Source organism: Rhinolophus sinicus, linkage group LG03, assembly GCF_036562045.2.
Source record: "Rhinolophus sinicus isolate RSC01 linkage group LG03, ASM3656204v1, whole genome shotgun sequence".
In the NCBI taxonomy this organism is placed as follows: Eukaryota; Metazoa; Chordata; class Mammalia; order Chiroptera; family Rhinolophidae; genus Rhinolophus; species Rhinolophus sinicus.
This window is the reverse complement of record NC_133753.1, coordinates 31,655,365-31,679,445: the sequence shown is the minus strand read 5'-3', so window position 1 is coordinate 31,679,445 and position 24,081 is coordinate 31,655,365. Positions and strand designations below refer to the sequence as shown.

At 34.1% G+C, this 24,081-nt stretch overlaps 1 protein-coding gene across 1 annotated transcript in view; it reads right to left on the bottom strand.

Annotated features, from left to right (window-relative positions):
* Positions 1–24,081, bottom strand: part of LOC109448241 (uncharacterized) — a 38,806-nt gene that overhangs the window by 6,837 nt on the left and 7,888 nt on the right. Inside the window, exons 2-6 of the mRNA XM_074327375.1 lie at positions 20,823–20,951; positions 12,247–12,503; positions 6,329–6,464; positions 4,422–4,736; positions 3,305–3,508 (exon numbers count right to left, since the gene is read on the bottom strand). Of these exons, the coding sequence (XP_074183476.1) occupies positions 3,305–3,508; positions 4,422–4,736; positions 6,329–6,464; positions 12,247–12,503; positions 20,823–20,951 (1,041 nt within the window). The remainder of the gene's footprint in view (positions 1–3,304; positions 3,509–4,421; positions 4,737–6,328; positions 6,465–12,246; positions 12,504–20,822; positions 20,952–24,081) is intronic.

Genomic DNA, 24,081 nt, shown 5'->3' with positions numbered 1-24,081 from the left:
ATATCGTATTTCTGCCATGTTGGAATAAAAAATAAAATTTTTAAAACCCTATATATTTGGAAACTGAAAAATGTATTGCTATATTTAAAATTAAAGGAATACAGTACATGTCAATATTTGTGGAACAAAGCTGAAGTCGTTCTTGACAGAAAAATTATGGTTTATATAAGTGCACCTATCAGGATGCGTGGAAGGTTAACTATAAACCAGTGCTCTTCTTCTTCCTATACTTCATCCTTTCCTTCCCTTCCTTTCTGAACAGTCCAGCCCTAAAGCCACTAGGGGGGCAGAATAAGGTAGGCATCTACACCAAAATGAGAAGTGAAATGCTGTGGTCACAGCAGGCCTACAGACCCCAAGCTGGGCGACAGAAGTGTCCTCAGAGGAAAGCTGCCCTGCGGAGGAACTCAGAGCCTGACAAGGGTGTGGCAAGAGCCCACATGGAGAGGTGACCTGTCATGGAGTGTTAGAGCCTGAACAGGATGAGGAAGACATGTGTACAGTTCTGGAAATCAACAAGAACAAGACAGGAATCCAAATAGGAAAATGGGCAAAGGAAAGAAATGAGCAAAGACTAAAAATCCCAAGACTAAACATAAATAGATAGATAGATAGATAGATAGATAGATAGATAGATAGATAGATAGATAGAGAAAATGCTCCAACTCATTAATAATTAGAGAAATGCAAATTAAATTAGCAATCACTTTATACCTAATGGAATGGCAAAAATTAGGAAGCTGGTTAATACCAAGAAATGACAAGAAATGTGGAGACTGAAGAAACTTCTTGTATCTCTGGTGAGAGACTATTGTTCTGTGAGAGCTGTCTCACAGTACTTAGTCAAATTAAGTGTGCATATCTTATGAGCCATCAAGTCCAATCTTGAGTAAACATCCCTAAGAAATTCTCTCACAGGTCCATAAGGGGACTCGGATGGCATGCTCCTAGCAATGTTATTTGTGGTGGCAGAAAGATGAGGTAACTGGGGTCTTCATCACTAGAGGAGTGGACAGGCCAAACATGGCAAATGTGTACACTGTAGACTTCCATGCATTAGACATAAGCAATGAAATAGATGCACAAATAGCAATATTAAGTGGATCTTCAAAATATGATGCTGACATGTGGAATACAAAACAAAAAGAAACAAACTAACAAAACAAACTCATAGATACAGACAACAGAATGGTAGTTACCAGAGGGGAAAGAGAGAGGGCAAAGTCAATAAAAAGTCAAGTATATGGTAATGGAAGGAAACTAGACTTTGGGTGGTGAGCATGCAATAGAGTATACAGATGTCAAATTATAATGTTGTACACCTGAAAATTATATAATGTTATTAACCAATGTTACCCCAACAAATTTAAAATATATATATAATGCTGAGTAATAGAATGAGATTTTTAACACTATGCTATTTATGCAAATTTAAAATGTATGTACAAAAATCACATTTAAAAGAATATATATAAATAAAAAGGTACATATTAAATATATTAGAGTGATTTCCTTTGGGGGTGGGGTGGGGGGGAAATGAGGCTAAAAAGGAATAAATAAATGTGAGGGAACTTCCATGGCCCAAGATAATGTGTTACAAAACATGGAGTTTGAGTACTCAACTTTCTGCCTCTGAGGTCCAAATTGTGAGTAGTTGGTAACCAAGGGAATCTGATGGTCAACAGTATTTAAAAAAAAAGATGCTCAACCTTACTAGTAATCAGGTAAATATAAAAACAAAAGTACCATTTTAACTCAAAACTCTCTCTCTCTCTCTCTCTCTCTCTCACACACACACACACACACACACACACTCTAAAAGAATAATCACATCCAATGCTGGCTAGGATGTGAAGAGGAGACAGGCACTCATATATTGCTATTTGGAGAGTGAACTCCTTTTGCCTTTTAGAAGGTAGTATTCTGGCAATGGTTATTAATATTTTAAAAAATCATATGCTGTGATACTATAATTCCACATTTAGAACTCAATCCTATAGGAAACAAAAGCACCAGTATGGAAAGATATATGTATAAATATATTTATTGCAGCATTATTTGTAGTGGCATAAAAAACGGAAAAAAATTGATCAATAGGGAACTGATCAAATAAATAAGTCATATATACACACTATTGATTGCTATGTAGCTTTTAAAGGAATAAGTTAAATCTATATCTTTTGATCTAAGGAAAGACCATGAGGTACTTAACTTCTTACTAAGTAAGAAGACTATTTTGACTTGTATAGTCCCAGTTTTGTAAAACTACCACCATCCCTATATATCTACTTGTGTATTTCCATAACTATGGCAATAGTTGTAGAAGATACATATTGGTTGCTGAGGTGAAAAGGCAGAAAGAGGGTTGGGAAAGATTGTTGTTGTTCTCAAACATTTTAACATGGTTTCAAGGGTTATAGAAAGCATGTGTTAGTTGTATATTTTTAAAATTTAATATAGCATTTAAAAAAATTTTACATAAAAATGAATCATCATTCACGTATTCAAGGGCAGGGGTAGAAGCTGGATTCATCTTTGGACTCTGTGGAGGACATTGTTGATACCACTTCGTTAAACGCAGCAAGTTTTTTAAACTGAGTGCTCAATACATATTGGATGGATGGATGGATGGATTGAATGAGACTAAATGAGTGAGTGAGATTACACTTTGGGCCACAGCAATTATAGAAATAGTATAACACAGGTATGAATATGATGAGCAATTCTGTGAAGTTAGTGAAATAGAATAAAAATCTCCCGAAAATAAATTATATTGCATCCTATCTATTTCCATCCCACTTTTAGAATTGCCTTTTCCTTATAGATTCAGAGAAGGAGAAGGTAATGGACTATATATACTGATTATTGAGAAATGGCTCCTTTCCAATTCCCACCATATCTAGCTAACACAGTGTCTGAAATTCTACCTTTAAGAGTCATTCCGTTAAGCTCCTTTTCCTCTTATGCTCTTTTTTAAAGTACATGAAGAAATATATTAATAAATGCCCTCACAATACATATCAAATATGTGTACAATGAGAAATGGGAGATTTGGAGTGAGGAGAGGCTTTTCTTAAAAAAAAAATAATTTTTTCCAGCTTTATTGAGATAAATTCAACATAGCATTGTGTAAGTTTAAAGTGTATACTGTGATGAGGTTTAAGGGTTTGAAGCAAAATTTCCTCCCTTTTCCAATATTAAGAAAAGTATAAATAGTATTAACAGCTTTAAATATTAGATAATATAATAAAATATGATCATTTTGATTCTCAAAGAAATGCCTTGTACTTCAGGAAATTCTTACTTTATTCCTGTCCAAGTCTAATCTCCCTTGAAAAAAGTCATTAATAGCAATTTTTCCTTCCAGACGTTTCAAAGGTCTTCTTTGTTCCCTATACTTTTCTTCAGTTTGGGTTAATTTTTGAATGGTTTCTTCTTCCTGGTGATGATTCAGCTGCTCCAGTTGCTTGGTGAGCATCTGAATTTCCTGCTGAAGGCCTTCAGTTCTCTGTAGGGGTAAAAAATAGATCAAATTTCCTCATGGTTCACGATTTCTATTTCATTTCAATACTGTGCATTTTCTACTCTACTGACACTGTATCAACATTAAGTTACTAAATAGATGGTGGTTTCAAAAAAAAAGTTTTGATATATAAATATAAGACATTTTAGTTAGTACTGAAAAATAAAATTGTATAGTGAATTTTAAGAAAACTGTAAAAAAATTTGGAACTCTACAATAAACAGACTACTGTGTAGCACATTTTACTAACACATTGAATTTAAGCAACATCTATCTTTCGTTTGAATTTTAGGGTAAAGAATCATGAACTTTACTAAAATGATTTGAATACAACAAAGCGAGATAACCACTTAAACCTGCTGGCTCAGTCTTTTGATAGACTTGACCAGTAAATTCAAGCAAATAACTGATTTGACAATTTATTTTACTGCATTGACTGAACTTTTTGGTCATGATGGAAATATTTTCTTCACCACTACTTTTAAGCTAGCATTCATTGAGGTGACACTGAACTGTACCAAGCATTTATCATATATTAACCCATTTAATCCTTAAAACCACTCTGATAGGAACTCTGTCCCCCCGAAACGCCCCCTCACACCAAATTTTACAAATGAAACTGAGGCACAGAGTGGATAAATAAGCTGCCAAGAGCACACGGCTGGCAATGGCAGGGCTGGGATTCATACAGAAGCTCACTGCTCTTAACAATACTCTATACTCCCTCTCACACCATGACTATCTCCGCTGTAATACTAGGCTCCTCTTCCCTTTTATTACTGTAATAATAAAGTCAAAATTAAATTTAGAGCCACAGAGTTTACCAATTGGCTATATCAAACACCATGTCTTAAAAGAAACAAATTTGAATGAATAACTTGTCTGTTAGTACACTTACAGACTTCCAAGATTGCTCATTTGCACCAATTTCCTGAATCCTCTCTTTCACAGCTTCCTCCGTGGCTGGTATGTGAACAACACTGTTGCTCAGAAGAGTAGCCAACTGACCGAGGAATTTCTGATAGTGGGATTGTGCAGTTTTAGTCTCCCAGCCAAATGAATACGGAGGTCCATCTAACTCATATTTTTGTTTTTCCTTATGGATCAAATCTTGTTGATATTTATCCCCAATTTTCTGCCCATCGTTTGGTCCTTCTGAGTGAAAAATGTTGTATCTGTCAACGTTCTTGGCCAGGATAGCTTCACCTTTATCCTAAATATGTCAATACACATGTTAAACTTACCATTTCCCTTCTTTTGAAATATAAACCGAGTCATAATACAAAACTTCAGCAAAAAGGCCCTCAAAAGAAATTAAGAGTTTTAGAGTCATTAAAAGAAATGGGGCATACTCAAAAGACCAAACTAGAACAACAAAAGGTATTGAAATGATGCTATGGAGAAATTATTTTGAGATCATAGGAAATTTAGCTTAGAGAAACAGCTAACTAAACAACTCTGATTTATGAGGATAAACATTTTACAGAAAATTTTGAGCTAATAAATGTAGAAGGAATGATAGAAATCTAAAAAGGAGCATTTTGCATCTCCTAATGAAATAACTGACTCAAGCAAGGCTCATCAATAAACGCTAAGACAAGTGAAAAGTTGGCAAGAAAATGGATATTCTTATAAAAACTTAATTATGGTTATAAGACAAGGACTCACATTTATTTCCCCCATCCTTTCCCTTGTGCTCTTGTAATCGTCCTGATTCCATTATAAATTGGAAAAAAATAAAAGACAATGCTTGTATTTTTCTTTGCCCCTACTTCCTATAGGACGAGTCTACCTTTATAAATTCTAGCCTTCTTTCCACCTTCTTGCCACCTTCAACTCTGGGAGTTGAGTAAACAAGTTCAGTTTCTAGGCTTTTTGTCACATGAAACTGAGAAATAGAAAGAGGGCTAGAATTGTTGAAGTAATGATGGGCTTGTATCACTAAAAGCCCAGGAAAAAGAGGCAGAATAAGAGCAATCAATGGAAGAAAAGTTCAGAGCTGCATGGATTCTGGTTTGGGAGTTTTCAGAGACGTGGCAGAGATCAGTGAGAAAAAAGGAAAAAAAATTGAAAGTTACAGTGACTTGAGAGAAGCAGTTAAAAATGGAAATTACTTTAAAAGACTTTGAAAGTGTTCTGAATTTTTTTAAATGGAACCTGTCACATTAATTGGATCATGATGGACCTTGTTTTACATTCAGATTATAAAATAAACTGTTACAAAGATTTCAAAATAAACGTTCACCAGTTCTTTGACAATTGTCTGTCTCCCATCATCCTCCAACATTCTTCTATAAAATCTTCTACTAATCCTGTGAATTGCTATCTACTACTGGCCAGGTTCATCTCTTCCTTCTAAATCCAACTTATGTCATAATTCTCTATTTCAATGTCCAATGTAGATGATCCAACCAATTTAGCTTTGAAATTCCTTGCCTCCATTTCAATAACTTTTACCTACGCCCCTCTTCAACCCTTACACCCAGATCTAACACCCCAGATTTTGTCAGCAGCAGGAATTTAAAATTTTAATATTTTACTTTCTAACCACCACCTCTTCTCCCAGCTGTCTCTCAGCTCCATTCCCTCTAACCTTTACTTCAGAATCAGAGGCCTGCAGATCAGATCCTCCTTGCACTTTCTCTCCTTACCTCAGAAAGGCTTCCAGCCAACCATGCAAGCAGCTCTGCTTCCTTTGCTCCTCCACAAGAAGAGGACCAACAAATATGTGCCAATTATCTCCTGAAGTAACACAAGGTAATAAAAATCCTGTTTCTTTAAAAATCAGTAAAAGTTTATTCTTACCCTCATCATATAACTATGCAAGGTATCTTCTTGTCCTTTCATATTCATATAAGGGGTGAGTCTATTAGCACCTGCTAATTTTTTCTCCAAAAGGTCTGCTTTTCGCTCTGCCTTTTCTCTTTCAACCAGATGTACTCTGTGCAAGATATCAGTAGGTAACAAGATCATGAAACCAACTCAATTTTCAAACTGCAATGAAAATATTCCCCATTTAAAATATATTAAATATGTGTATCAAGGAAAGATGTATTTCTTATGAAAAGAGCTGTGCAGTTACCCTACTATTTCTAAGGAGGAGGTTTCACGTGAATACAAGTACTCCTATTTTCATAATACTTGAATGGGCTCTTTTACTGGGATTTGAGGAGGGGAAAAGGAAGTAGAAATAGTGATACAGCAATAGAGAACAGCATATGTAAAAACTAGATTTATTATCAAATATGCAAACAGCTAACTGTTTGGTTCTTGTTTTGATTACCAATTGCTAGGTATTTTCTATCCTGTAGCTAGGTTAAAGTTTCAATCCATCTTCCATGATTTTTATGTCCTCTTCTGTTTAAGAATTGTAGCCTACAGAATTAATGAATTTGAGTTAGGCCAAAAGAAACGATCTGTGTTATCTAAAGAAAAAAATTTCATTCAAAAAATTAAGTTAGAGACGTGCAGGACACACTGCACAAGTCTGACATACCTGTAATTGTAGCCCTAGAATGAGAGTAGAGACAGAATCGGACAGAAACAGTATTTGAAAAAATAATTCCCAAGAATTTTCCAAACCTGAGGAAACATCAATTGATAGATTCAGTAAGTTCTGCAAATCCTAAGCACGATAGATACAAGGAAAGCCACAACAAGACACTTCATAGTAAAATTGCTACCAATGAAACACAGTCAGAGAAAAACCACATATTGCCTTTCAAGTTACAACAAGAAGACTGATGAGTCAGTTTTCAACAGAAACTAAAGAAGTCAAAAGATAACTGAATGACATCTTAGAGTGCTGAAAGAAAACATAGTGACATCCAGAATTCTATACGCAGTAAAAAATACCCCTCAAAAAAATGAAGATGAAATAAACATCGTTTCAGAAGGAAAAAAATGGAAAAATTTTCAGAAGAACTGCATTATAAGAAACACTACAGGCAATTTCTCAGGATGAACGAAAATGGTCCCTGATGACTGCACAGAACCATAGAAAGGAAATACACCAGAAAAGGTAAGTGTGTGGGTAAATAGAAATTTATATTGACAGTTAATAAAAACAATATCTTATGGGATTCACAACATTTGAAAAGGTGAAATATATCGTAACAATAGTAAAGAGCATGAGATGGCTAAACGGAGTTAAACTGTCATAAGGTTTTTTATTTTGGGATATCATAAAGGTAGGAATCTAAAGTAGACTGTAAAAATATGCATTTTGTAAACACAAGCTCTAGAGTAAAAAGTAAATGATAATTTAAGAGATAAGAGAGGAGAAAAAATGAATAATAAAAAACTGGATTAATCCAAAAGAAAATGGTGGAATAATAAAAGAACAGAGAAAAGATGGGAAAAACAAACAATAAATAACAATATAGTAGACTTAAATCTAACAATTAAGACAAGAGGATCAGATTGGGTTAAAAATAAAACAACCAATGTTAAGCATTTTTCAAGATACATGCTTTAAATATAAGGACACAAAAACATGTAAATGAAAAAATGGAAAAAGATATTTCATGAGACCAGTATAAAGGTGTAGTTAAGTTAATGCCAAAGTAGACTCTAAAGCAAGAAGTATATGAAAGATAAAGAAGGATCTTTCATAATAATAAATGTGAAAATTAAACAGAAAGGTATAAAAATCGTAATTAGAATGCAAATAATTTCAAAATATATAAGGCAAAAGTTGACAGAATTAAAAGTGAGAAAAACAAATTTGCAATCATAATTGATTAATATAGTTAATTAATATAATTAATAAAATATAATTAATTATTATAAATAATCATAAATTAACACACCCCTTTCATCAACCAATAGAACAAAAGCAAAAAGTACTGGGCCTGAAAATGTAGCCTTAACTGCACTAACTGCAAAGAGAAAACAGCTAAAGGGTCTGGGAATCAGATAAGGCCTAAAGAACAATGTTTTGTCCAGCGTTCACTCCATAGGAGCTGCTTCTAGTCCTTCGTTCCCCCTTCAACACTAACAGAATGATGGGGATGAGGGGGATGTATGGTATGCCATATAGCCACCTTTCTTGTTGGCACCAAAACCAAAACAAAAGCAAAAAGTACAAAGTGACTCAATCTGTGGCTATATTCAAAATTGTATTGAAGAGTTTGCAGTGTTTGGTCGGCTGGTTAGGGGTCAAACTATAGACCAGAATCAGGTGGTACCTTATCACTGAGAAGATATTTACTTGGATGATGAATTGCTTTTAATCAGTTCTTCATTTCAACTTTGTCAGTCTTCTTTTTCAGATACTGTACAACCAGAAAAAAAGAAATCCCACTCTCTTCCTTCCTGGCCTTAATTTCTCAATCTGAGTAGAGGTTTATTTCCTTACTTAGTTTCAAGCTCCTATACATTTTCTTTTTTAAAGTGATCTGGGAAATGCAAGACCCAAAAGAAACTTCAACCTATCAATTGAGTTGATACATACTAACCAATATAGAATAGAAATAGTCTACACCAGTATTCATATCTGAATACAATCGCTTTTCATATTGTGTGAGTTTCTTAAATATTATTAATATTGTGAGGGAAAATTAATGACTTCGTTTCTTCTCTTATCAACCAAGAGCACATGATCAACTATCTCCTCTCTCTGTACACCAATTAAGTAACCATAAGTCTAAGAATAGCAAATTGACAAAGGATGAAACCACACAATCATCCCAATAGATGCAGAAAAAGCATTTGACAAAAATCTAACATACTTGCATGATAAAAACACTCAATAGGGGCCGGCCTGGTGGCTCAGGCGGTTAGAGCTCCATGCTCCTAACTCCGAAGGCTGCCGGTTCGATTCCCACATGGGCCAGTGGGCTCTCAACCACAAGGTTGCCAGTTTGATTCCTCAAGTCCCGCAAGGGATGGTGGGCAGCGCCCCCTGCAACTAAGATTGAACACGGCACCTTGAGCTGAGCTGCAGCTGAGTTCCCGGATGGCTCAGTTAGTTGGAGTGCGTGCTCACAACCACAAGGTTGCCAGTTCAACTCCCGCAAGGGATGGTGGGCTGTGCCCCCTGCAACTAGCAACGGCAACTGGACCTGGAGCTGAGCTGCGCCCTCCACAACCAAGACTGAAAGGACAACAACTTGACTTGGAAAAAAGTCCTGGAAGTACACACTGTTCCCCAATAAAGTCCTCTTCCCCTTCCCCAATAAAATCTTTAAAAAAAAAAACAACAACACTCAATAACCTAGAAATAGAAGGGAATTTCCTCAACCTAAGCCATCTATGAAAGAACATCTACCCTGTTTCCCCGAAAATAAGACTTAGCCGGACAATCAGCTCTAACGCGTCTTTTGGAGCAAAAATTAATAATAAGACCCAGTATTATATATTAGATTAGATTACATAAGACTTGGTTTTATATTATAGTAAAATAAGACTGGGTCTTATAATAATTTTTGCTCCAACAGACACATGGGACCTGATTGTCTGGCTAGGTCTTATTTTTGGGGAAACACGGTATGAAAGACCTATAGCTAACATCATACTTAATGGTGAAAGACTGAAAGCTTTCCCCTTAAGATCAAGAACAAAACCAGGATGCCTGCTTTTCACCACTTCCATTCAATATTGTACTGGAGGGTTGAGCCAAGGCAATTAGGCAAGAACAATAAATTAAAAGAAGTTAGATTAGAAAGGAAGAAGTTAAATCTCTTTGCAGATGACATGGTCTTGTATAGAGAAAAGCCTAAGGAATCCACAAGAAAACTGCTAGACCTAATCAACAAATACAGCATGTTGCAGGGCATAAGATTGATATATAAAAATCAATTCTATTTCTACTCCCTAAAAATAAAAAATTTGAAATGAAATCAAGGAAACCGTTCCATTTCCAATGCATAAAAAGAAAAATATACATGTAACTACATTTAACAAAAGATATGTGAGACATGTACATTGAAAACTACAAAATACTGTTGAAATTAAAGAGGACCTAAATAATGGAAAGACGCCCCAGGTTCATGGACTGGAAGAATTAATATTAAGATGACAATTCTCCCCAAATTGATCTACAAACTCAACAAATCCCTATCAAAATCTCAGTTGACTTTGTACAGAAATTGACAACCTAATCTTAAAATTCAGATAGAAAAGCAAGGGATCCAGAATAGCCAAAACAATATTGAAAAAGAAGAAAAAGTTGGAGGACTCACACTTCAAAACTTACTACAAAGCTACAGTAAGAAAAACAGTATGGTACTGGCATAAGGATAGATATATAGACCAATGGAATAGAATTGAGAATCCAGAAATGAACCCATACATTTATGGTTAATTGATTTTTTTGCAAGATTGTCAAGACAATTGAATGGGAGAAAGAATAGTCTTTTTAACAAGCAATGCTGAGACAACTAGTGGATCTCCTTATGAAAAAGAATGAATATGGATCCCTAACTCAGACAATATACAAAAATTAGTCAAATGGATCAAAGACATACATTTAAGTGTTAAAACTATGACTCTTAAAAGAAAACATACATGTAAATCTTCACAACCCTGGATTAGGCAGTGATTTCTTAGGTACTACACCAAAGACACAACTGACACCATAAACTTCATCAAAATTTAAAACTTTTGTGCTTCAAAGGATACCATTAAGAAAGTAAATACAACCACAAATTGGAGAAAATATTTGCAAATCATATATCTGATAAGGTCTAGTATCCAGAACGTATAAAGAACACTTATAACTCAAAGATAAAAAGACAAATAACCCAATTTAAAAATGGGCAAAAGATCTGAATATTTCTACAAAGGAAATATACAATGGCCAATAAGTACATGAAAAGATGTTCAACATATTTAGCAAATTAAAATCACAATGAGGTACAACTTCATATCCACTAGAATGGCTATAATGAAAAAGATGAACAATAACACATATTGGTGAGAATGTGGAGAAATTGGAATACGTTGTTGGTGGGATGTAAACGTAAAATGGTGCAGCTGCCTTGGGAAACAACTTGGAAGTTCATCAAAAGTAACCTCAAAAGGTTAAACATAGTTACTTTATGACCCAGCAATTCTAACACTTAAGGAATTTACCTAAGGGAAATGAAACATACAGTCATATAAATATTCATGTAGCAGCATTATTCCCCCAAAAAAGGAAACAACCCAATGTCCAATGTCCATCAACTAATGTATACATAAATAAAATGTTATGTATCTGTGTAATGGAATATTATTAAACCATAAAAAAGAAGGAAGTCTCAATTCATGCTACAGCATAAATGAATCCTGAAAAACATTGTGCTAAGTGAAAGAAATCAGACACAGAGGACATATATTGTACAACTGCATGCATATGAAATGTCCAGAAAAAGCAAGTCCATAGAGAAAAAAGTAGATTGGTGGTTGTCAGAGACTGGAGAGGGCAGAACAGGAGTAACTGCCAATGGGTAAGGGGTTTCTTTAGAGGGTGATGAAAATTTTCTGGAATTAGATAGTGGTGATGATTGCACAACTTTGTGACTATATATTAAAAATCACTGAAATGTACACTTTAAAAGGGTGAATTTTATTAGTATGTGAATTACATCTCATTAAAATATTTTTTTAATATAATAATTTTGAGTCAGGTATTTCTATTAGATTTAAATTCTGTGATCAATCCAGAATATGAAGTTCATATCCTATTTGCAAGCTTGTGACAAAGGACATGTTTGAAAACCAACCAGAAAATTCCCTACCTTAGACGGTTTTCTAGTTCTAAAATTCTTTCAGTTAGATCCCAGTTGCCTCTTTCAAGACTCTGAATATCAGTACTTTTCAGAGATTTAATTCTGGTTAGAGAAGCGATAAGTTCCTCTAGGTTCTTGATATCATCTTTCAGGGACATTATCTGGGATGACTGTTGCACGTTATTTTCTTTATAACTTTCTAGCTCACTCTTCATCTCTTGCAACGAAGTTTCTTTTATGAAAAGTTTGTTTTGAAGATTTCTTAGCTAATGAGAAAGGGAAAGTGTTACTTAAAATCATTTATAATTTTGGTTTTAGCAAATTCATGATTTTGAATCATTATGGGTATTTCAGTTACACATTATTGTACAATAAATTTCAAATCTCCTAACAGTATATTCCAATGTTAAATACATTAAAGAAATCATAGCAAATTGACATATATGGTTTGGAATAAGTGATTTTATTCTCATCGACATTACAGTTATTTAAATCTTGTTACAAGAGTAAATTATACCAATAGTGAATTCTATAATTCCTAGCAGAAAAGAAATATTTAATGCTTTGGTCATAGATGTTTTGTTTTATGATGCATTGTAAAGGGGAATGTGTGCACAGGCCTCTCTTCTAAAGAGCAGCCTATGTTTGTATCACTTGGTTCCTGGCCTTATTTGTGCTGATCAGAGAAATGGGTGGAGAGCAGAGTCAGGAGAAAGAGTGAATCTTAAACTGATTATATACATTTGCCTTTTGTAAGGCAAATAAAGGAAAGAAGAGGTCATAAAGTTATGAAGAGAAACAAGAGTGATGGCTTGTGTGGGGAAGCAAAACAAGGGAGCCACCACAGATTGCTATTGGAAGGAAGGGACCAAAAATGATTGGAGAGGCCGGGGGCGCAGCTTCTGTGAGGTGAGTGATTTAGTTTTGGGTAGTATTTAAAAAAATCTCTGCTCTTCTATCTGATAAGTAAAGAAAGTTCACTAGACGAAAGAAATTGAGGTACTGCTAACATTCAGGGGTCAATGAATTTTTAACTTAATATGATTTGTTCAAATTCCTCAATAGGCTGTGTATGATCTTGATGAACTAGTAAAAGTGGGGGGGGGGGGAAGGAAAATTTGATTTGACATTGTAAAAGATCATTAGCTTTATAACCAGAAAAAGTTCAGGAATATTTTGTTATTGAAAAACCTGCATTAATTAGAAATGCTATAATTCCTAGCAGCAAAGGCAGTTTGAAGAGCAAGCATCTTAAACTAAACTTTTAATCCACTCTTGTATATACGGTGCCTTTTTTCTATGTCTAAAACACTCTGTGAAATTTAAATAATGAAATCAACCTTATATGTTCTCAAAACATACCTTTATGTTTTGTTTGTTTGTTTTTGCTTTTTTACTTGCCATTAAGAATACACACCTCAGTGAAGCCAGAGAATTTATACAGAAAGGAAGTATGAAATAGCGGAAAGACCTGAAATTTTGGAGGAACAAAATTTTTCTTACTTATCAGATAGAAGAGCAGAAATTTTTCTTTTCTTTTTTTTGCCATAGGCAATCAGGTAATTTTCTTACTCACATTACACTGTGACTGTAAAGAATAAAACTAACATATATCAAGGGCCTAGTATAGTGTACAGCTCGTATTAAAATATAAGTATACACTAAATTGTAAATATGCACTAAATTGCAGGTATACACTAGTTGAAGTTTGTGCTCCCTTGGAACTTAAAACTAAGTCATCCAAAAAGCACTCCACGAATTCTCTAACAGGCTGCAGAAGTGACTGAGCTCTCTGAAATGGAGCAGGCGTGGTAGAGGCACAGAAAAGATTGTGAAGATGAAGTAAAAGATTTGAGCTCAAGCGAAAACCCTTTCTCCTTTTCGTTTCCCAGCCACATTGAAGGTAAGTATTTGTGCTCATTCTTCATCCACTATAATTCTACTTTTTATCATTCCATCTCTAATCCCTTATGCCTCACCATGGAAACTCTTCTGTCAAAAGTCGTCGGTGATCTCTTGTCGGATTCAACAGTTTATTTTCAGTTGTCATCCCATTCCACGTCACTGAAGCATTTGACACCGCTGGCCGTGCTCTTTTGTTGAATATTGTCATTTGCATTTGGGATCCATTCCTACCACTGTGCGGTGTTCTTGTTCCTCAGAACCAGAAATACTAGGTTGGTGCAAAAGTAATTGCGGTTTTTGCAATTATTTTTAAACCACAATTACTTTTGCACCAACCTAATAAAACTACCATTCTCCAGACTCCCTCATGGAAGCTGACCTTTCTAGGCCAGTAGTTCTCAAACTTTTATAGGCCTCAGAATCACCTGGAGGGCTTATTAAAAAACAGGGTACATACCAGGCTTATGCCTAGAGTTTCCAGTTGGACATGGGGGCCTGAGAATTTGGATTTCTACCCAGTTCCCAGGTGATGCTAAAGTTGCCGGTCTAGGGAACAACACGTTGAGGGCCGTGCTATACAGTAATCGGGCTGCACCAGAGAGATGCATCCCCATGAAGTTTAGTAGAGGAGAGGTCATCTTCCCACTGCTATTGCTGCTAGTAAGCAAGGTCAAGGAGAAAGCTGGCAAAAACATTTCGTTAACTTCTGAGCAGCTCTGTGGAGGCTGAGAGACAGTGGGTCTGTGCCACAAAGGTTCCATGGCGACAGCAGCAACTTCCTGACCTTAGAATCTCATCTACAATGGAGTGGCCTTGAACTCATTCATCCAATGCTGGCCCCAATTCCCACGCCCAGAACCTCCCATCGTTTTGTATATACCTAAATCTGTATACTGAATCATTTTCTGTTTGAAATATTTAGGGCGGTGTCAGCTTTCTGCAGCAACTCCATGAATGAGCCACACCTTCACAACTTGTCCTCCTTGGCTTTCATGAAACTGGCAGTATCCTTCTTCTCTACCTCCGTGATTACTTCTTTCCCGTATTCTACTGTGGTTCCTTTTCTCTTGCATGGAGGCATTCCCAGTGCCAGGATTAAGGAACAGTGCTAAACTGGATGTGACAAATCCTATATTGTGGGGTGTTTTTTTTTTCTTTAAATGACCATAAAAGGTGTAAATGTGGTTTTTTAAAATAATTCATCTTATAGTTTGTAAGTGAGATAAAGCTTCCCAGGGTGAAGAAGAGTCTTTGGAATTCAATAAGCAGTTCACAGGCAGCCTCATACGTCGTCTCTGACATCATTTGGAGTGCTTTTTCATTCCATTTCCAACACAGACCAATTTTCTTTTTAAAATATTGCCCAATTTCCCCAAAAATATGCATATTAAAAGCTGCTCTATAGTCTTGACCCTTAAGCAATCCTCAGCATAATTACAGCCTCCCTATCACAGAAGAAATAGAAATGGTAAATGGCTTAGAGTCTGAATACTTTTCTCCCCACTTTCTAATTTCTTGCAGATGAGACTCATTCTCCATTTATTTTTTCTATCCTCACCCCCCAAGTACCTTACATTAGAACTTTTCACATGGCAGAACCTCAACAAATGTTCAGTTGAAACTCTATTCCTATCAAATAAACCCCAACTTCTGATAATCACAATAATTTTTAAAATTCATCAGCATTACCATTTTTATTTTAACCAGTTATATCAGGGTTTTTCTGCACTGCAGGGGTTACCATTCATCCAAGATACCATAAAAATAATGAATGCCCCCAGAGTTGTGCAATGTAGTGGTCCCATCTCCCTGCATTATCAGAACTAGGTTTTAAGATATGATTTTCAGTTATCCTATTGTTAGGATATTGTTAAGATAATGTTTCACGAAAAATACCTAAATTAGCACGAGTCTCAGACTCACACTATATTGATTTCTAGATATAGTTTTATTTTCCTTTTAATGTCAATTAGTCTTCCAGAGCCCTTGTCAGTTCTTTCTTTTTTTTTTTTTAGCTCCACTATATGAACAGTGATTCGCAAAATCTAAGATTTTAAAACACTGTTGCATTATTTTTTATGCCAAAGAAACCTGAATTTTGAATAGTTTGGTTGAACAGTTTGGACATAATGAACCACAAATAGGTAAATCAGGACTTATCTAAATTTAGGCACTCCAAAAATTGAGATATACCAGTTGGTAAAAATTGTCAACAAAGGACTTATATCTATAGAATATGAAGTACTCTAAACTCTCAGAAAACAATCCTATTAGAAAATGGGCAAAAGACTTGAACAGAGACTTTACCAGAAAGGATATATGGAAGGCAATAAGCACATAAAAATATGTTCAACATCATTAGCAATAAGGGATATGCAAATGAAGAGTCCAATGAGATGCCACTACACACGTATTGGAATACCTGAAATATAAAATAGTGACAAAGCCAAATGCTGGCCAGGATGAGAAGAAACTGGATTACTCATACACTTCTGGTAGGAATGTAAAATGGTGCAGCCACTCTGGAAAATACTTTGGGAATTTCTTATAAAGCTAAACATGCAATTACTTTCTGACCCAATTATTGCACTTTTAGGCATTTATCCAAGAGAAACGAAAAATTATGTTCACACAAAAACCTGTACATTAATGTCCATAGATTATTTGTAATAGCCAAAAAACTGGAAGCAACCCAGATATTTGTCAACATGTGAATGGTTAAACAAACTGTGGTGCATGCATACTATGGATTCAGCAATAAAAAGGGCCAAACTATTGGTGCATACAAGAACTAGAATAAATCTCCAGGAAATTATGCTGAGTGAAAAAGCCAATCCCAAAAGCTTGCATATATCTATGTGATTCAATTTATATAACATTTTAAAAACAGCTTTATCGAGATATAATTCACAGCTATATTGCACTGTTTTATTTTTCACTTTTAAAAATGAGATATAATTCACATACCATAAAATTTATCCTTTAAAGCATACAATTCAGTAGTTTTTAGTATAGTCACAGGTTATGCAACTATGACTGTGATCTAATTTCAGAACAATTTCATTATCCCCTGAAGAAACCCTTTTACCCACTAACAGTCACTGCCTATTCCCTCCCTCGCCCTCCCCCCAACCCTCCCCCACCCCCACAGTTCCTGGCATCCACTAATCTACTCCCTGTCTCTCTGGATTTGCCTATTCATATAAATGAAATCATACAATATGATACTTCTTGTAATTGGTTTAGTTTTCCTTAGCATAATGTTTTCCAGGTTCGTCTGTGTTATAGCATGAATCAGTATTTCATTCCTTTTTATGGATGAATAAAAATGCTACTGTTTGGATTACCACATTAGCTTCTCCATTCATTAGTTGGACATTTGGGTTGTGTCCATTTTTTGGCTTTGTAAATAATGCCACTATGACCATTCATTTACACGTTTTTATGTGAATATTTATTTCAATTATTTTGTGTATCTAACTAGGAGTGGGATTGCAGGCTCATACGGTAGCACTGTGTTTAGCTTTTTGAGTATGTAACATTTTGAAACAACATTTTAAGAATGGAGGAGAGATTAGTGGTTGCCAGTGGTTGAGGGTGGGAAGGAAGGGGGTGTGGATATAAAACGACAATGGGAAGGATCTTAGTGGTGTTGAAACTAACTGTTCAGTATCTTGACTGATTGTTTAGAACTTGATACACACAAACACACAAAGGAGTACAAGTGAAAATGGGGAAATCTAAATAAGATTGGTAGATTGTTTTGCATCATTGTTAATATTTAGGCTGTTACCTTATACTACAGTTTTGCAAAATTTGATTATTGGAAAAACTTGGCAAAGTGTAAAATTGATCTATTATTTCTTAAAACCACAAGTGAATCTATAAATCTCAATTGAAATTAATAATAACTGATATATATTTGATATATATATATATATACACATATACATATATCTGACTTTAGCTGCAAAATTTATATTGCCTGCATTCATTCCCCCCCCAGAGCTGGCTGCATCTACCAGGTTTCTACTATTTGCCTTATTACTATGCTAAGGGAAGAAAAACCTCTTATTTGCATAAACACAGCCATTTTGCCTTCACAAATAAAAGTTATCATGAAAATCAAATTTAAAAGCACTGGCTAAAACACATTAAATTTATCTTAAATTTAAGATACTCGGCAGTTTAATACATACTACCAGTAACATCTTTTTACAAATTGTTTAAATCACTTATTATAACAGTAGCCCATTTAGCACTATGCCAAGAGTTTTAGCTCAATATCATAGTTCCTAAACTAGACAACACAATCACCAACTAAATAATATTTATCCCTTCTATATCTAGCTTTTCTTAAATATAGCTCTCTTGCACCTGTTTCTCCATTACAGGGCAGAAACATATGATAACTATTTTTGTATGTCCCACAAAGAGGTAAATTATAACAAAAAATTTTACATGCATGCTTTGAAGAAAAAAACTGCCTTATAAAGACAATTGTGTTCCTGTGGGATTAAGTAATGGGTTATTGGAAAAGAGAAAGATGACTCATGCTGAAGGTATCCTGTTGAAATCATCAGTCTTTAAAACAAACAAACAACTACAACAAAAAAAACTATAACACAGGGAAACCATGCCATAACTGTCACTAATTTTTATTAAATTCAGAAAATTCCAATATGAGCTATGGAATACTTTTTAATATACATAGTATCTAAAACCAAGCCAGAATGAGACCTTTGCAGAGCCTTTTAGATATCTGCTTTGACAAATAGATTAAAAATATGTATAGTTACAAAATAATTTATGTACATGTAGAAAATTGCTTTTGAAAAGTACTTTTAAATTCTTGAAAAAAGCTTATATATTTTCTTTAAACAAGGTTTAAAACTTGTGATCTTTTTGCCATTTGGCTAAAAAGCTTTTTGATGAATTAGGCATTGATATAAACCTTAATCTAATTCAAATCTGAATTACCAAAAATCCCTTTTTAATTATTAGTAATAAATTATACTATGGAGAAGTAGGACAATGTTACCCATAGTAAAATTGCTATAGTTTTCATGGATTGGCATCACATTTTTTTCTGAAAGAAAGTCAAATTATAAATCTTATGACATTAAGAGTGTCATAAGATTTATTCTATCTATATCAATTCGATTTAAATTTAACTTCTATTCACCTCTCAATGCTGAAAGAGGGAAAATATTAACATAAATAAAATTCAAAGAAATATGTATGTTCACCCACATATCTATATCGATATTTACATCTGGTTAAATGAAACCTAGAGTCAGGCTATTGGTAGATGAGATCGCAGAAAAGAACTTGAATGCGGTCCTAGGCAGAAATGAGGCCCCAAGGAATAAGGCCACTGTTACGAGGTGAGTTGTGTCTCCTCAAAGTTCATATGTTGAAGCCCTAACCCCAGTACTTCAGAATATGACTGTATTTGAGCATGGGGTCTTTAAAAAGGTAATTAAGTTTAAACAAGATCTTTAGGATGGCTCCTAATCCATATTCTCAAAGAAGAGGAAATTTGGACACAGAAAGTTACAAAGGGAAGGCCATGTGAAAACATAGAGAATAGATGACCATCTAAAAGACAAGTAGAGGCCTCAGAAGAAACCAACCTTTTCACCACACACACACACACACACACACACACACACACACACGGTAATTATATGAGGTGATGAAAGTATTCATTTACCTTATTGTAGTAATTATTTTGTAATAAATTTGTATATCGAATCATCACATTGTACACCTTAAATTTATACAATGTTATATTAATATGTCAATGATATGGCAATAAAGCTGAAAAAAAAATGAAGAAAAAAAAAGAAGAAACCAAACCTGCTGACATCTTGTCTTGGACTTCTAGCCTTCAGAACTATGAGAAGATAAATTTCTGTTGTTGAAGCCACCAGGTCTGTGGTACTTTGTTATGGCAGCCCTAGCAAACTAATACAGATATCATAGATAGCTCCTTATTCACAGGGACGGTCGTGTCTAAGAATGTAAGCATTCGGAATATTTCACTTAAAGGGAACCATAGAGACGGTACAGACATAAACAGTCATAACACCTTTAGTAATGACAACGGCCTTTGGGCTTCCAACCAGGGTTACTTATAAGACTGTCTCCTGCAACAAATACCCTGAGGTACTTGGGCTCATCTTAAAAATAATCCTACAAGCACTCTCTAGTTCATTACAGGGAATAAAATTTAAAGCATTTCCTACAAATATGGTTTCTTTCTTTTTCATCAGTTGACGTTACTCAGATGATGTTTCATCAAGTTTTAAGTAAGACTATTGGATATTTGCTATTTGATGCACATTGAAAATGGGAACCCATCCTTTCCATTATAAACTGCATAATACATGGAACTATTATGATTACATTAATTTTGAGCATGACAGTTCATAAGCAATGTTCTAACATTTGACAGTCACCCAAAAGCACTTAACTATGTACCATATTCAAAGGGATGTCTCTGGTAAAAGACAGATTCAGGTCTAAATTAGTGCCTTCAGTGATGAGAGAATTTAATATTGAGAAAAAAGCAAAACTGAGTTAACACTTTGGGCCCTTTATCAGAATGTTTTTCTCCCTACTTTTACAGGGGATATCATTTCCCGTAGTGTTTTATTTTTACATAATCCATATACCTCAGCTAAAAGATTCTTGTTTTTCACCAACAAACCAGCAAGGTCAGGATGGACTGGGTCAGCTGCCTTTTTGTTATACATGATTGGGTTTCTGGTGGAAACCAGTTGAAGAGGTGGATCAAAACAAGCCTACAAAGAGAAATTGCTAATTAAAAACATGTACTCTATAGATCAAAACCCACAATGTTTTAGCCTACACAAACTCAAGTAAGTAGCTCTAAATAGGAAACAACTTTAAAATATTCATTTTGAGATTCTACCCTAACAAATGCAATAGGTCTCAGGAAAATAGCAAGTAACATGGTGACATAAAAAGGCTACTGCATATTTTACTAAGAATTCTTACCTGATAGCTTATTTATAACACCATCCATAAGTAAATGCAGCACAACTAAATAGACGTGATTTCTGAGAATATAGACATCAAGAAGACACAAAAAAGTGTTTGGGCAAATTTTAATTCACATCTGATAAAATCTTTATAAAAACTATAAGGCCACTGATGAAAGATTTACCAATATTTGTTTTATTTTTGGTTATAAACTAATTCCTATGTATTATTATCATCAAATAAAGTTGATTTTTCAAAACACCTGATTTCAGTAAATCAACATCAATTTTGTTTCTTCCATACCTATATTGACAGTAAAAATTAGGGAGTATTTACCTGTATTACAATATCTCCCCCTATAGTCAAAAGGGTGTGTAATGTTCTAAATTATAATTAGTGTAACTTTTGGTAAGAACAAAGTTTATGTGATTCAAATGAAACCAAGAAAAATGTATTAACCCAAATCTCTAAAAAGTGTATGAATGTATCACATGGTGTTTAATGGACTAAAGAAACAAAGTGTATTTTTCTAAAGTTATCAGGTTTTAGAATGTTATGCCTACCAAGATATTGGGAGGAAAGACTTGAACAAGAGAACACAAAATAACTGTCTAAATGTTTCAAGAAATAAAAGAGAACTTTGAAACTATGAGTAAGTCACAAGAGACTATAAAGAATAAATTTATTGAAAAAAACAATCAAATAAGACTTCCAGAAATAGCAAGTGTAATCATTTTAATTTGAAAAATAAATGGACACATTAAAAGTAGATCAGACCTACCTGAAGAATGAGTGGATTTAAAGTATAAAGGAATTATCAAGAGGACAACTATAGAAAAAAATAAATGGTAAATATAAAAGAGAGTTGAAGGACACAGAGAATATAATAAGTAGCTGTCATATGTTTAATTGGAGTCCAAAAAGACTATAATTTAAAAAATGGGATGCAGGCAATATTTAAAGAATTAATGTCTGAGAATTTTACAGAATTGTTAAAAGATACCAGTCTAAATTGTCTAGCAAATCCCAACAAGAGCAAATAAAAATAATTCTTTTAACATAATGAAACTACAGAACATTAAAAAAAGATATCTAAAAAGCAGACAATATAAAGGACAGATAATTACAAAGAAGTAACAATTGGACTGGTGAGGAACTTCTTAACAGTAACATAGAAGCTAGAAAACAGCAGACTCACATCTGTAATGTACTAAGAAAAATAGGTCATATTTCATTGATTCTCAGAGGCACACATTTTCATATCTCTGCAATTGGGATGCATCTTAAAGTTGATGCATATTGTGGATAGTTTAGCTAGAAACATAGTTTAAAATTTCATAATGGTGCATAAAGTAATAGTGTTTCTTCAAATCAAGGAAATACGGTTAACTGTCAGGTAGAATTTTGTACTGACTGAAATTATGTTTTAACACATTTTAGACAAACAAAAATTGAATTTACCACCAATAGGTCCTCATTTAAGAAAATTCTTCTAAAGGATGCATTTATCATAGAAAGAAAATGAACTTACAAAGTCTGAAATACGAGAATAGGAAACAAAAATTAATAGTTAATATGTAGGTATATTTAATCAAGCAGTAATTAATTTTAAGAATCTGATTTAAAGGGTTGAAAATAAAGGATAGAGCCAATGCAGGAAGATAGATAAATAGATAGATAGATAGATAGATAGATAGATAGATATCTATATATATGAGATTCAAATGAAATCACATATATATATAGATCTGTCTATCTATCTATCTATCTATCTATCTATCTATCTATCTATCTATCTACCATGTTTCCCCCAAAATAAGACCTCACTGGACAATCAGTTCTAATGCGTCTTTTGGAGCAAAAATTAATATAAGACCTGGTCTTATATATTATATTATATATTATATATTTCATAGTTTAGAAGATATGAACAAGGAGGCATACTGTATAAACTTCTTAATATAAGAAAAAACTTAAATGTATAATACTAAAATTAAAATGATAAAAATGCATAAAAACTGTGATATGTTAATTTGTAATGGAATTCTACGTAGCAGTTAACATGCACAGATTAATTTTATATGAATCAAAGGGAAACAACTCTCAAAAAGATTGAGTGCACATAGCAAGGCAAAAAGTTATGTCTACTAGAATACCATTTATGTAACTTTTTAAATGTCCAAAACATTAGAAGCATTCACATATATGTAAGTATTAAATACATGGACATAAAGCCTATACACTTAGTTCAGAATAGTTATCTCTTAAGAAGAGAAAAATAAAAGGTCCAGAATGGTCAAACAGTACTTTCACATAGGCTTGTAATAGCAGCTGCCTTAACAACCAACCCCATTTCTCACCACCCCAGACCTGGGTTCGTTCACATTCCCTACAACCCAGTAACGGAGAAACCTAATGCCCAACAGCAGAGGCTCCAAGGCCTGCCCCAGGGCTAGGAGTGGCAAAGATTCTTAATGGTTGATGTCTGATCCTACTTGCTAAATTTATTTATACCATCCATCCCAAGAGTGGAGAATGGGATCAAAGATGACAAAATGGTCTTCAGCTGTTGTCAATGAAATTTTATTTTTCAAAAGAGTAAGTGAAGCAAATTTTTGGGGAAAGTGCCAAATTTAAATGTGTGGTGGATACATGGGTGTTATATTGCTCTCTGTATTTTTCTGTATGTTTGAAATGAAATAAAATGATTAAAATTTACAAACATAATCCATCTGACTTTTAAAATCACAGAATACAAGGATAGTATCAGATGACAAAAGCAATTTTATGGTGCTGTATTATAGTCATAATTTAATTTGGATTTTAATATGTATTAGTCCCAAAGAAAATATGTTATTTTTAAATTTACTTGTTGCAAACTGAAGTTTTTTGTTTTACAATTAATTTCAAATAAAATTAATAGTTAAA